The 13,342-nt window shown below is 42.1% G+C and overlaps 1 protein-coding gene across 1 annotated transcript in view; it reads left to right on the forward strand.

Moving 5' to 3' along the window:
* Positions 1–1,474: 1,474 nt before the first annotated feature.
* Positions 1,475–13,342, forward strand: part of thbs2a (thrombospondin 2a) — a gene marked incomplete at both ends in the record, with an annotated part of 100,690 nt that continues 88,822 nt past the window's right edge. The window contains one exon of the mRNA XM_080740096.1: positions 1,475–1,499. Within this exon, the coding sequence (XP_080596222.1) occupies positions 1,475–1,499 (25 nt within the window). The remainder of the gene's footprint in view (positions 1,500–13,342) is intronic.

Consider the following 13,342-nt stretch of genomic DNA (forward strand, 5'->3'; position numbering starts at 1 on the left):
CCTTCTGTGCCATAAATCTTAGCAAATGGATTCATATTGCTTGTATTTGCAAAAGCAGTCAACAATCATGGTAGAAATTGTGTTAAAGCTCTATTTCGGGAGTCCACCATCTTGTAAATATGCACAATAAAGGTCCAGACACACCCAATAATAAAATTAGCTATTCCATTGAGTCTCCCATGGTCAGACACCATGAAATAGACACTAAGTTTGCGTTTCTAGCTCATCTGGTTCAGAAGTTAGAGGCATGGGTCCTTACATTATGGCGGCCATATTGTGGCGGCCATATTGGATTTCATGGAAACTTGCAATACAAAAAATGTTCATATGTATACCATTGATCAACCTGTGAAGTTTTGTGGAAATATCCCTCAGTTTAAAATGTTGCCCTATTCACGGCCATATTGGACTTAAAGGCGGCCATATTGGACTTTGTTGTACAAATTGACCGGGTTGTCCATATAGGTTGTGATCCTACTGGGTCATAGATAATATTTCTGGTGGACAACTTTGTATGTCGGGGCAAATGCAGCACACTTTCCTTTGCCCCCTGGGTAGTTGTACTTTTACTTTTGGTACTTTAAGTACATTTTTTTTTTCTTTTTTTTTATCCCACGGTTTTGCAACCCATTTTCTCACCCAGTGCCAACTACCTAACCTGTAGTCCTGGTTTCCGCTCTCCCCCTGCCGCGCCAGGGGAATTGGGGAGCACCTGGCTGGCTAGGGGGAGGTAGTATAGAAACCAGGACTACTGCATGTTTTTGTGAGGGCATCCATCCTAGGAGACACGGGGAGAACATGCTAACTCCACACAGAAAGGCCCTATCGCCATCCCCACCTAGGGTGATGACGCGGAGGAGAGAACACGCCCCCAGCGTCCCCCGGCGGGAATTGAACCCAGGACCTTCTAGCCGTGAGGCGAAGCACTAACCACCGTGCCCCCCTGGTACTTTAAGTACATTTTGATGCATGAACACTTTCATACTTTTACTCAAGTACATTTTGAATTCTGGAGTATATCTACTTTGCAGTATTGATAATTTTACTTAAGTAAAATATGTGAGCACTTTTTCCACCACTGCTCTTTGTACAATCCAAAAACGATTCATTTTTAACTCACATACTGCACATACTGCATGGATGTTGTACTTGGATTTCAGCCACCGAGGTTGTTGGAATCACTACTGTATTTTCACTGACTGGATTCCAGGGTTTTCAGCCCTCAAACACACACTAACATAAAGATCCATGTGACCTATTTCATCTGCGCTTGAATTATGCAGTATCAATTTATAGCGAGGCCAATTTCAATGCAGAGAGAATGGTCTCTGCTCTGCTCAGGATCAGCCGCAGATTGGGAGTGCCATATAGGTCAGACAAAACACAGCTGCAAATGTGCGTGATGTGATTTATGCTGCCCAGATTTCCTTCCCGAGAAGACAGGAACCGATCACACGTAGGCTACACGAGAGGGATGGCTGAACTTCAGCAGCAAGCGTGTGAGTGTGCATGAGGAGGATTTTTGATTGATTGAAGAATTTATTAAAAGTTTGCTTAGGAAAAGGTACAGTTCACCGGTACAAGGTCAACTAAAAGACGAATGCCCAAGAAAGCCTATGGGCTTATTTAAATTGAGGTCCTTTTTTAACTTGTATAACATTGAATGACAGACAGTTAGATAGAACACAGATATCACCAGAAAAACAGTTGTAAAAAAAACACAATACAAAAATCAATGGTATTTACAATAGAAAGGTCAGGGGGGAGATCAGGATAGACCAGTGGTTCTCAAACTTTTTGGGCTTCAGTACCCCCTTTTCCTGATTGCTGAATCCAAGTACCCCCTTTAATCGACGACAAGATCATTTTGACTAGAAAATACTGACATCAAAATCCAGTTTTTATGTCAGTTCATGGGTTGCATTTGTAGTCCTAAACCGGCCATATTGAGGACCAACACAGGTGGTCAATTTGTCTGATTGGCATAGAACCAATGTTCTACGTTAATCAGAACACCTGTGTTGGTCCTCAAAATGGCTGGTGTAGGACTACAAATGCAACCCATGAATATGTTGAAAATAAAAGCGAGTAGCCTGTCTTCTATTCAGTAGCAGTAAAATTCGTACTTTATTTGGTTTAAAGCTTTACGGAGAAGCACGTTCACGTATGTTTGTCAATGTTATATCTTTAAACATAACACTACTTTTTTCCCCCATTTTCTCTCAAGTATCCCCTGTAGTTCCTCTGCGTACCCCTAGGGGTACACGTACCCCCATTTGAGAAACACTGGGATAGACAATGCAAAATAGATGGTATTTACCATAGAAAGATCATGGGGGAGGTAAGGATAGGCTTTGTTTTCAGTCATGCCATCATCATGTATGTCCTGCTCATTTAGCTTTCATGGATACATTAATGCATGTCTGTTATTCTGTGGGTGATCAGGTGGGGTGGGAGCGGACAGTTTCGGGAGAGTCTTTTGTTGTTTTTTTGTCAAAATGTCTTCGTTGAAGTATGCATGGATATACTTGTTGTATTGTTCTGTCTATTGTATTTTCTGTATTTTTGTAATGGGGACCGAAACGGGGACTCGAAAATGAGATGATACATCTCAAGGAGTTATCCTTTCATTAAAGGTCATATATATTTACCAATTGTGAGTAGCAGCCACCTCTTAAGTGGCTTTTCAGTGTAGTTTTAAAGGAAGATAGGGATTTACATTCCTTTATGGACTTCGGTAGGGCGTTCCACTTTTTAGCGGCATCTTTTTTGTTGCATATATATGTTGCTGATGCCAGGGGCGTCACAAGGGGGGGGGGGAGTGGGACTGAGTTACTAGGGCCCAAGGTGGAGGGACCTTCATTATTTTATACTTTAGCTATTGAAAAATAACAGATATACAAGCTCACAGCGCGGCAACGAGTGCCACGCTGCGAGTTTGTGGATCTGCTATTTTTGAAAAGTCATGAAAATGTGTTTTTTAAGCGAACATTAGTAACTCAAATTTTGCTTCTGGGGGGTCCCTGGAACGAAATATTTTGAGATAGGAGGTCCGTGGCGAAATAAATATCATTTTGGGGGTCCTTCACATGAAAAGGTTTGAGCACCACTGACATAGAAACATAGGTTTTTCCAAAAACCTAGGTTCAAGTGGTTAAATATCTGAAAACACAAATTGACATGAATCCAAAATAAACTGATGACTGTGCTGTCAAACAATGCCATTATATGGAATCTATGAACAGGTTATGGGGGTCCCTGCTTCATCTCTCTCTCAACTGAGGGGTCCTTGGCCTGAAAACGTTGAAGACCCCTGAGCTAAAGTATAAGATAATTAAAACTCATTCAGTGCCAATGACGTCTCTTGACGTCTTTTTTTCATTTTTTCATTTTTTTTTAAAGATGTCAAAATGACCTGAGATCAGAGAGATGGTTTTCTCTGTTTGTGTGTTGGCTCCCTCGTTTAGCTGATTGAGAAAATGTGTGTCCATTCTAGTGGATGGACACTTTTTGGAGCGGTGAAAGCGCTCCCAATGAACAGGTATGTCCGTGGGTATGTCTCTGGGTGGCTGGGTGGGTGGCTGGGTGGCTGGCCGTGTCCGTAGCCTGGCAATACCTTGAGTGGCCACACACAAAACACTAGTTAAAGGAGGGGCGCTGTTTTGTGCAGGCCAGGCACACTCACCACTCACTCACAGGCACAGTTTACACTCACTCACTCACTCACTCACTCACTCACATAGGGTACAGCTGCTCAAATTCACCGCTCCACTTCGAACGAGGTTTGATTTTTTTCATTCAAACAGCTCTATCTCTGGAACCATTTGTCTGATTGACAAAATTCTTTTTGCCACTGAATCACAACAACTGTGTCTGTTTCTGAAAAAAAATTATAAAAAAAAAACATTTTTTTTTCATTGCATAGTAAAGAAAAACATACAAAATCGTGTCACATCTTCCTTGGAGCCATTTTGGCACATGGCATTGGGTGAGTTCTTAAGGCCCCCTCCACCTTGGGCCCTAGTAACCCAGTCCCACTCCCCCCCCCCACCGTTGTGCCGCCCCTGGTTGCGTGTACGACGTGTAGCTGATGCAGTAAAGATAAGTATGTACTGGCAGCGCGGCTCTCTGGGCTTTAGTGTTCCAGCGAGCAGAGTGGATGTTCTACTGGAACCAAACATTGTCATAAATTGTCTGCGGAGTAAATTTATGTTGTCATATTCCTTCCTCTGTTTTTCCGCTGATTGGACTGTCTGCTTGATGTTGCCTCAGTAATATTGTTGGTGTTTACTGTGCCTGTGTGCGTGTGTATGTGTGTCTGTGTGTGTATGTGTGTGTGTGTGTGTCTGTGTGTGTGTGTGTGTGTGTGTGTGTGCGCGTTATTTTATCTTGTTTTCAGTGGCGTCAGTTCAGAAAAAGCTAAGGTATGGCAACATGACTGGTTGACACCAGTCATGTTGCCATACCTAGCAACAGGCATGATACATTTATTTTCAGACATTTTTTTTTTTTTCTTTTTCGTTTCTATGGTTTCTTGGTCTGGATATGGCAGCCTGGAACAGTTGTTCAAGTGCAGCTAAACTAAGCATGTTAGTAAATGTGCCACAATTAACAATAATGCATTGCACCTGTGCAGCTGACCTGCGGAACCTGGGAATATACCATGTTGTCAAATGGGAAGAATACAAGTGTGGAGAATATAATTATAATACCTTTTTGCAGTTATTTTACTGTAATTTAACAACATAATAACCAGCACAGAATAGACAAAGAGACATTCATGGATTTATATTTAAAAGTAACATTTATTTCCCCCCCCTGGACCCAGGGTATGGCAGCTGCATACCCCTGCCATACCCAATTGACGCCCCGCTTGTTTTTTCTAGCTGTTGTAAAGAGCGTATTTCCCAGTAACGTCTCCTAGACCGGTCTTGGCCACCGAGGTCTTTTCTGGAAAAAGTTTTAAATGCGTTTAGAAAAAAGGTGGGGGCCCCCCAAACCTTCCAGGAATTCTGCTCTTCCACGTTAACCCTGCAAGACCCGAATTAATTTCTACTGGCCAAAAAAAAAATGTTTTAAAAAATAATCAGATGGTGTTGTAGGAGTCCTAATCACAGGAAAATGTAATTTTAAAAAATTAATAATGTTTTTGTAAGGTTTTATAGTCATAAATCATAAATCATGCTCTAATTTGCATTTTGGGAATATTTCTCACAATATTAACATATGCACGTGTTCTAGACATTCTAATGATCATGAAAAAAAACATTACAGGCATTTTACTTATGTTTGCCAGACCCATGAAATGGGTAGGCCTACATAAGCAAATGTCGGTCTGTCTGTCCGGGTTTTCTATATAAAGGGTATATATGATGATGACATGATGATGACATGCCTACAAAAGGCATGATGTCATAAATGATGATGACAGACAGGGGGTCTGGCACAACCAGGTTGACCTGGTCTAGTTTAGTGAGGAATAGCTTCAGTTAAAAAGTGAGATGTTGTTCGTCCAGACGCTGGAATTTCAACTTCTCTGGGAGGTGTGAATGTCAGCCTCTGTGGGGGGTATTTATATGCAAATATTGTGGCCAATGGCATTGTAATACTAAACAATAGGATTTAATGGTGATGTTAATGTGAAAAAAGAACAAGAAAACTAATTATAACATTTTTTAAAAAATGATTTAAAAGATGTTGCCAAAAAGCAACGCTGGGCCTTGCAGGGTTAAAGCATTATCTGGCCCTCATACCGCCTGTCTTTATGGATTTACTGATATCCTGTTACTGTAAGACTTTAAACCATACATACATCCTTGACCCGGGGGCCCCCAGGGCTCTATATTAGGCCCCCCATATTACTTTTTCCTCTACACCATAGCTTAGTAGAATATTGCAGATCTGCAAGCTCACAAAGCCTCACAACGGAGTGGCAGTGCCAGAATAGAGACGCTAGGCTTCATGTGGTCGAGTTACTATAGGTCATGTAACCAAGTACCAAAGTACAGTAAAAGTAACAGTAGAAGTACTCGTTATGCAGAATGTCTCATTGCAAGTTTTCAAATGTATAAAATAATAATGTCTAAATTGTGGAGAAAAAAAGGGGCTAAAAACCAATTGGCTAAAAGAAAAGGAAGGAAAAAAGGGGGAAAATAAACAAAGACTTAAGGACAACCACACCCATTCACAGGGGTGTCGCACCAAATTCTGGGCCCTAGATACGAGGATGTTTCTATGTCAGTGGTGCTCAAACATTTTCATGTGAAGGACCCCAAAAATGATATTTATTTGGCCACGGGGACCCCCCAGAAGCTAAATTTGAGTAACAAATGTTCGCTTAAAAAAATACATAATTTATATTCGAAGATTTGCGCACATTTTCACGACTTTTCAAAAATAGCAGATCTACTTGCTAAAGTATAAAATAATTAAGGCCCCTCCACCTTGGGCCCTAGTAACTCAGTCCCACTCCCCCCCCTTGTGACGCCCCTGCTCATTCAGGTCCACTGAAGGGAGAGTGATGGAGAACCCTGTCGTCCTCCAAAGCTCTTGGTGTTCTGTATGTCAAAAAGGACATGACGGCTCTGAATAGCAGAGCCACTTGTCAAAAAGAGACCAAATATGTCAGATGGTGCTTTGGTGTTCTAGAATGTTAATCGTGCATTCAATCATCATGTATGAATCAAATTAAAGGTAGTGTGAGTGATGTGTTTTGGTTGGAGCTCTGTATTTGTATAGTAATCATTGCTATTGATTGATTGATTGATTGATTGATTGATTGATTGATTGAATACTTTATTAACAGTTTGCCAAAAGTACAGTGCAGTTCTACAATAATGCTAAAAGGATAACACAAAAAGCCTTGGGGTTCGTGTTTCCATTGTGGTCCTATGTATTCAATTCATCAAAGACAAAGATTACAATACTATACAAGAAATTGTCAATACAAGGAGCAATACAAGTTTATTTACAGAAAAGCTAACTGTTCACGCCTTCACGGTGGCGCTGTCAGTAGTGCTGTCGCCTCACAGCTAGAAGGTCCTGGGTTCGATTTCTGCCAGGGGACGCTGTGGGCACTGGAGGGTGTGTTCTGTCCTCCGCGCCATCAGTGCCCACACCCTAGGTGGGGTTGGCGTAAGGGCCTTTCTGTGTGGAGTTTGCACGTTCTCCCTGCATCCTGTAAGAGTTTGACAAGCTTGTTTAGTAGCTCGGCTATTTTTGCTGAAGAGATTTGGAACTAGAAGAAGGAACTAGAAATACTGTTCCTACGAAACAGTGTGGGCTCGCTCGTGACTATATTCTGCAGCATGCTAACTGTCATGTGAAGCTTTTGTACCGTCTGCGACGGAACTCACTATATTATATAAATAATGAAGATAACATAGTGTTCTCGTCTTTCAGGCGAGCCCACAACAATAACTAAAATAAAAACTCTTTATCAAATAAATTGTTCTTCATTTCTTATGTTTCCACCAATTGCGCCTCATTGGCTGAGGGCCCTGCCTTTGTACTGTCTGTACAAAGTCTGTATAATAAGGATAACATAAGTTACACAATTAAGTAAGACGTCAGGGTTTAAGTGGTTAATAAGTGCATCTATGTCTGTAGAGGTGTCCTCTGGACCTCTACGTTTAGACTGCTGTCTTCTGATCACAGTCTGGATGCAGACCTCTCACGTGGAATCCCCGTCTTAAGTGATCCAGGGATGTCTTGGGTGCCCCAGAGCGGGGTAAGGGTTCACAACTGTTATGGTTGCACCCCCCCCCCCCCCCCCCCCCCCCCAACAAGAAATACACACCACATTATATATACATCATGAGGCGCGTGTCTCTTCACGACTCCCAGAAGATTTAGTGTTGGAAGAGTTACGCTCTTTTGTATTCATGCAGGCTCCGTGTAGAATAAAGTGAAGCGGATGGAATGTTTATGTACATGTCATGAACTGCCATCTTTCTGCTTCTGACAGAAGCACGTACCGCTCACACATGCTGTTTGTTCTGTTATGTAACGAGATGATGAGGAGAAGCCCTGATTTAACGGCGTCAACCTTACCGATGTACACACTCACAACATGTTGCAGATGTGACCCGTCGTCTGTCATACAGAGCATAAATCCAGCCTTATAGTCCCGAAACCTTAACCCGTTTAGAACGGGCACACATTATTGGAGAGAGGCCGAGCTGGAAAAGTGGCATTTAACATGTGTCAGACATCAGCATGCGCCACTTCGGCAACAGCATATGCCACTTCGGCAACAGCATATGCCACTTCGGCAACAGCATATGCCACTTCGGCAACAGCATATGCCACTTCGGCAACAGCATATGCCACTTCGGCAACAGCATATGCCACTTTGGCAACAGGCACATGCCTGACACATGTCAAATGCCACTTTTCCAGCTCGCCCTTTATGCATTATTGGGTATTATTATTTTATGCTTTAACTATTGAAAAATAGCAGATATACAAGCTCACAGTGCGGCACCGAATGCCGCGCTGCGAGCTTGTAGATCTGCAATTTTTGAAAAAAATCATGAAAATTTGAATTTTGACCCGATTCTATAAGTGTCTTTTGAATCCTTGTTAAGGTTTTTTGAAAAACCCTATGTTTCTATATGTCAGCAATCTGGCTCGCCATCGTCAAAGAAAAGGTCCTTTTCACTTAACTGGAGCTCAGTTAGTCTGTTCTTCAGAGACTACTATGTCAGTGGTTCTCAAACCTTTTCATGTGAAGGACCCCCAGAATGATATGTATTTGGCCACGGACCCCCATTTCAAAATATTTAGTTCCAGGGACCCCCCCCCCCCCCCCCCAGAAGCAAAATTTGAGTTACAAAGGTTGGCTTTAAAAATACATATATTCAAAGATTTGCACACATTTTCACTTTTTTTTCAAAAATAGCAGATGTACAAGCTCGCAGCGCAGCACTCGGTGCCGCGCTGTGAGCTTGTATTGCTGCTATTTTTCAATACTTAAAGCATTCAACAATTCTAGGCCTAAATGGGTTTAATTGATCGCATACCGTGGTCTATAGAGTCCACGTGGAGCCCAACATTCCGAGGTGGAAACTAATTGAAGCAATAAACGTTTTGAAGACGAAGAAGAAGTGACAGCGGACAAAGGACAGTTGAGTCACACTGCGAGTTATTTGGAATGAGGGGAAAATTAAATAGCGTTGAAGGTGAACAAATGTTCCCCCCATAAAATATCTGTGTGTGTGAATCACTTACTGGAATGCTTTCCTTAAATAGTGTTGTTATGTTATTGTTCACGTCTTTTACCAGAATAGCGTGTGCAGCTGCAGTCTCGTACTGTAATTATCTGCCGTCATATGCAGGGAAGCTGCCTGCAGTCAGGGTTTCCCTAGTGGGAAGCCCTAAGGCAGGGGTCTTCAACGTTTTCAGGCCAAGGACCCCTTAGTTGAGAGAGAGATGAAGCAGGGACCCCCACAACCTGTTCATAGATTCCATACAGTTTCATCGTTTGACAGCACAATCATCAGTGTATTTTGGATTCATGTCAATTTGTGTTTTCAGATATTTAACCACTTGAACCGTCAATACTTACTGAAGTTGACCTTTCACTCTGTACTTAGTCTGCTCTTTTTCCCCTCTACACCAAAGCTCTTTTCCAAAAATAGCCGATCTACAAGCTCGTTGTGAGCTTGTAGATCTGCTATTTGTGGCTAAAGTTCTCAGAATACGGACGCTAGGGTTCAAGTGGTTATTATAAAAAAGTAGTAACTCTGAGGACCCCCTGTTGAAGACCCATGCCCTAAGGTGTTGTGATGCCTCAGAATAATGTGATAATATTTGGAATTCATCATCAATATCACTACATCAATATATGCACTGTACTTGATGAGTTCTTTTTCCATCGACAGCCAACTCTCTTTATCGAAAATAGCAGATCTACAACACGTTGTGAGCTTGTAGATTGGCTATTCTTTGGTGAACCTTCCCCCCAGAATAGGGATGCTAGTGTAGCAGTGACTCAATAGCGACTTTAAGCTAGATGATTTTCAGGACGGCATCGCCAGGCGGACTACGGCTGCTATGACGTAATCGCCGTAGCGATCAAAATGGTTAAGCAAAGCCTCAGCAGCTACGGGTTCCCACCCCTTTCACTGAGCGCTTTGGTTCCCATGGCGACGCATACATGCAGCAGACGGAGTAGGCGCTACGTGGGAAGGGACCTTCTGCCGTAGTAGAGACGGCTGGGGCGACGGCAGGTTTATCTATCGAGCACGGATCATTTCCGTTCACCGTTGTCATCTGCCGTTGCCGTAGCGTTGCTTAAGGTCTAGTATCTCCCCTGGTCCAAGATATCCCTTTGGTCTGATGGTTAAGATGTTGGACTTCAACGGGTTCAAATTCCGGGCGGTACATTGGTGCCGTGACCCGGATCACATCGGCACCAAAAGTAAAGAAAATACTGTACAGCCCATGAGGTCTCCTCTGGGACTGGGAAAGTCTTTTGTGCCGGTTGCTCTCAAACTATACAGTAAGACACACAATGATCGCTTGACAAGGACTACCATCCTAACCTAGGACAATGTTAGCTTTATTTAACTGGAACTATAGTTGTACTGACTCTGACCTCTAAGGACCTTTCCAGGGAGGGTTTTCATGTGGCGTCTTGCTGTGTCACCCTTTCTTGTTTTATTTAGACTGACCAATTGGACACTTCTGTTTGTCTCTGCACTATTAGGTTGTGTTAGTATAGTATTGCGTATTGTGCTTGTGTTTGACATGGTGGTGAGATACTTGTAGCACTGACTAGCATTGACTGTTATGGACACTTTTGTTTGGCACTGTTTTGATAGCTGTGCTTTAAAGGTGATACACCATGCATTTAAAAAGTATTTATGTCATATTGTTTATGTCCCAAAAACGTTTTTCAAAAGGTTTGAGGCTAAATTACCACTCCTGAATAGAGAGCCTCTCATTTTTGAATGGCTCTCAGAGCATTTTCAGCTGCAGTACCACCTTTGGTCTGAACTGCGCCATCTTTCGAAAAAAAAAAAAAAAAATCTTGAAAAACGGCAGCGACAGCAGCAAATCTGGACAGCCTGTTTTGAGAACCCGTGGGATGCTTTTAACCTCCACCTTCCCAAAACCAGAGAAAGACACAACGGTCAGAAATGGGACTTTGTGAGGATAGAAGGTGCTAGTGGGACCCCAAAAAAAGGTTTTAAAATAGGAAAAGTGAAATTTCATGGTGTACCTCTAAGTATTGTTATTTTGTGTGACGTAACACTTAAGAGCGTTGGCTGTTTTGACACTTTATGAATATATTCTTATTTCTCTGTGCCTTGCTCTTTTTACTGTACACACAGTGAAACAGTACTTTTTTTCCCTTCATACTTCTCTGTAACTTTGTAAACCTTCAACTGCTGTGCTGCCTCCGGGCGACTGATTTTCCTCCTTAGATAAAGGATCTATCTCTCTCTCTCTCTCTCTCTCTCTCTCTCTCCCTCCTTCCCTCTCTCCCTCCCTCCATCCACAGAGACGATAGTGTCATCTTGTCTCCCTGATAGAGAGCGTTCTCAGACAGGAGGAGACAAAGTGCTCAGGTTGTCCAGTCTGTCCAGACAGTGTGAGATCTGTGCAGTCTTCTCCTCTGCTTCATAACAAGTTCTGGACTGTAAGTTCTAGATGACGGAAACACAGATTAGGAGTGCACGGTGTCATCCAGGTTACACCAGGCATAAACATTTGAGTGCTCCGCACTGGAATAAATCAACAAGAGACCCACCGTTTTAGCGGAAAAAGAAAGAAGGGGGGAAAAAAAGGTTGAAACAGGAGTGCGTAACACTGGTTGTCAGAACATTGGGTTGTTGTAAGTGGGGCCATGTTTGGAGTAAAAGATCTAGGTTTTTTGAAACCTCCTCGTGATAATTTTCAACCAAAAAAACTTCCATATCAGTCTCATGATAACCAGTGATAACTCATGATAACTTTTCCTTATTACTCCCACAGTAATAAGGAAAAGAAAAAACAACAAATATTGTCCATTTTTACACTTTGTTCATTTTAAGCTCAGTGTCAGGGAAGCCCAAAACGAGAGTAAATGCCAGCAGAACAGTATTGCAGGCCATTTTGGCAACGTTTTGGTCGGCGCCACACACACATTTGGCTGTGTAGCTCATGCCTCGAATGCCCGATCATCCAAGTTATACAAACTGTACCTCCTAAAGGTGACAAATCAACAATGAAAATGATATAAAACACAATACAAATTGGTATTATTAAAGGGGAAATATAATGGACCGAAGTCAAGTTTCCTTTCTTTTTGTGCTGAGTTTAGTTACTTTTAGCCGGGGAGCCACATGCCCAAAAGCTCAAAGAATAAGGGTTTTACCTGTGACGTCATGACATACTTTTTATTTTAGTTTTTTCTATTCATTTGGTCATTAAGGTACACAGAATGAGAGGCCTGCTCTGCCGGAAACTCAGTGAAAAAAAGTTATGGCCATTTGTATTCACTCCATCGACTTCAATATACAGGAAAGAAACACACCAAAAAAATATGCTTTAAGTAGCATGTGAGGGGTCAAACTAGGGGTTCTTGATGATTCTGAATCCATTGCATTGTTTTGCATGAAAAAGATTCCTTGGGCTAGAAAACGGACCAAAATAACAGTGAAAAGTGATGACTCATCACTTTTCACAGGTTTGAGAGGCTGAAATCTAGCCCAAGGAATGTTTTTCATGCAAAACAAATGCTTTCAATGGATTCAGAATCATCAAGAACCCCTAGTTTGACCCCTCACATGCTACTTTTTTTGGTGTGTTTTTTTCCAGTATAGTGAAGTCAATGGGAAACTTTTTTTCGCAGTGTTTAAAATTTGGAGTATGTCATGGCATCACAGGTCTTCTCTCATTTTGGCACAGTGGCTCCCCGGCTATTTGTACCACTGGACTCACTGGTTTAGTCCACTATAACCTAAGCCTCATTCTTAGACTCTGACTGTTTCAACATTCCAGCGGTTTTTATGATTAACTTTATTCCCTCTCGGAGGCAATTTATTGTTTCTCCTCTAATAATGTTTACCAAATATGAACAATCGGCTGCATCTGTTAAGGTCGGCTCCACCTATCTATGTGGAAGTCACGGCTCCAAGGAAAGCCATGTGATGTTGCTTTTGTTTATTACTCTGGTTGCTACACACTTAGGTGTGTTTCATATTGTTTCTGCCTTCATCAAAGTAGGAGGAATGATGTATTGTGATTAATATTCTTCATAAGTGGACAGAAGGCAGCTGTACATAAAGGTTATTACATAATAAAAAAGTTATTCTATTCGCTGCTAGCCTAACACAGGACAATTGTGTCCCAT

The sequence above is a fragment of the Nannobrachium achirus genome (genome assembly GCF_963921795.1).
Source record: "Nannobrachium achirus genome assembly, chromosome: 13".
NCBI lineage: Eukaryota > Metazoa > Chordata > Actinopteri > Myctophiformes > Myctophidae > Nannobrachium > Nannobrachium achirus.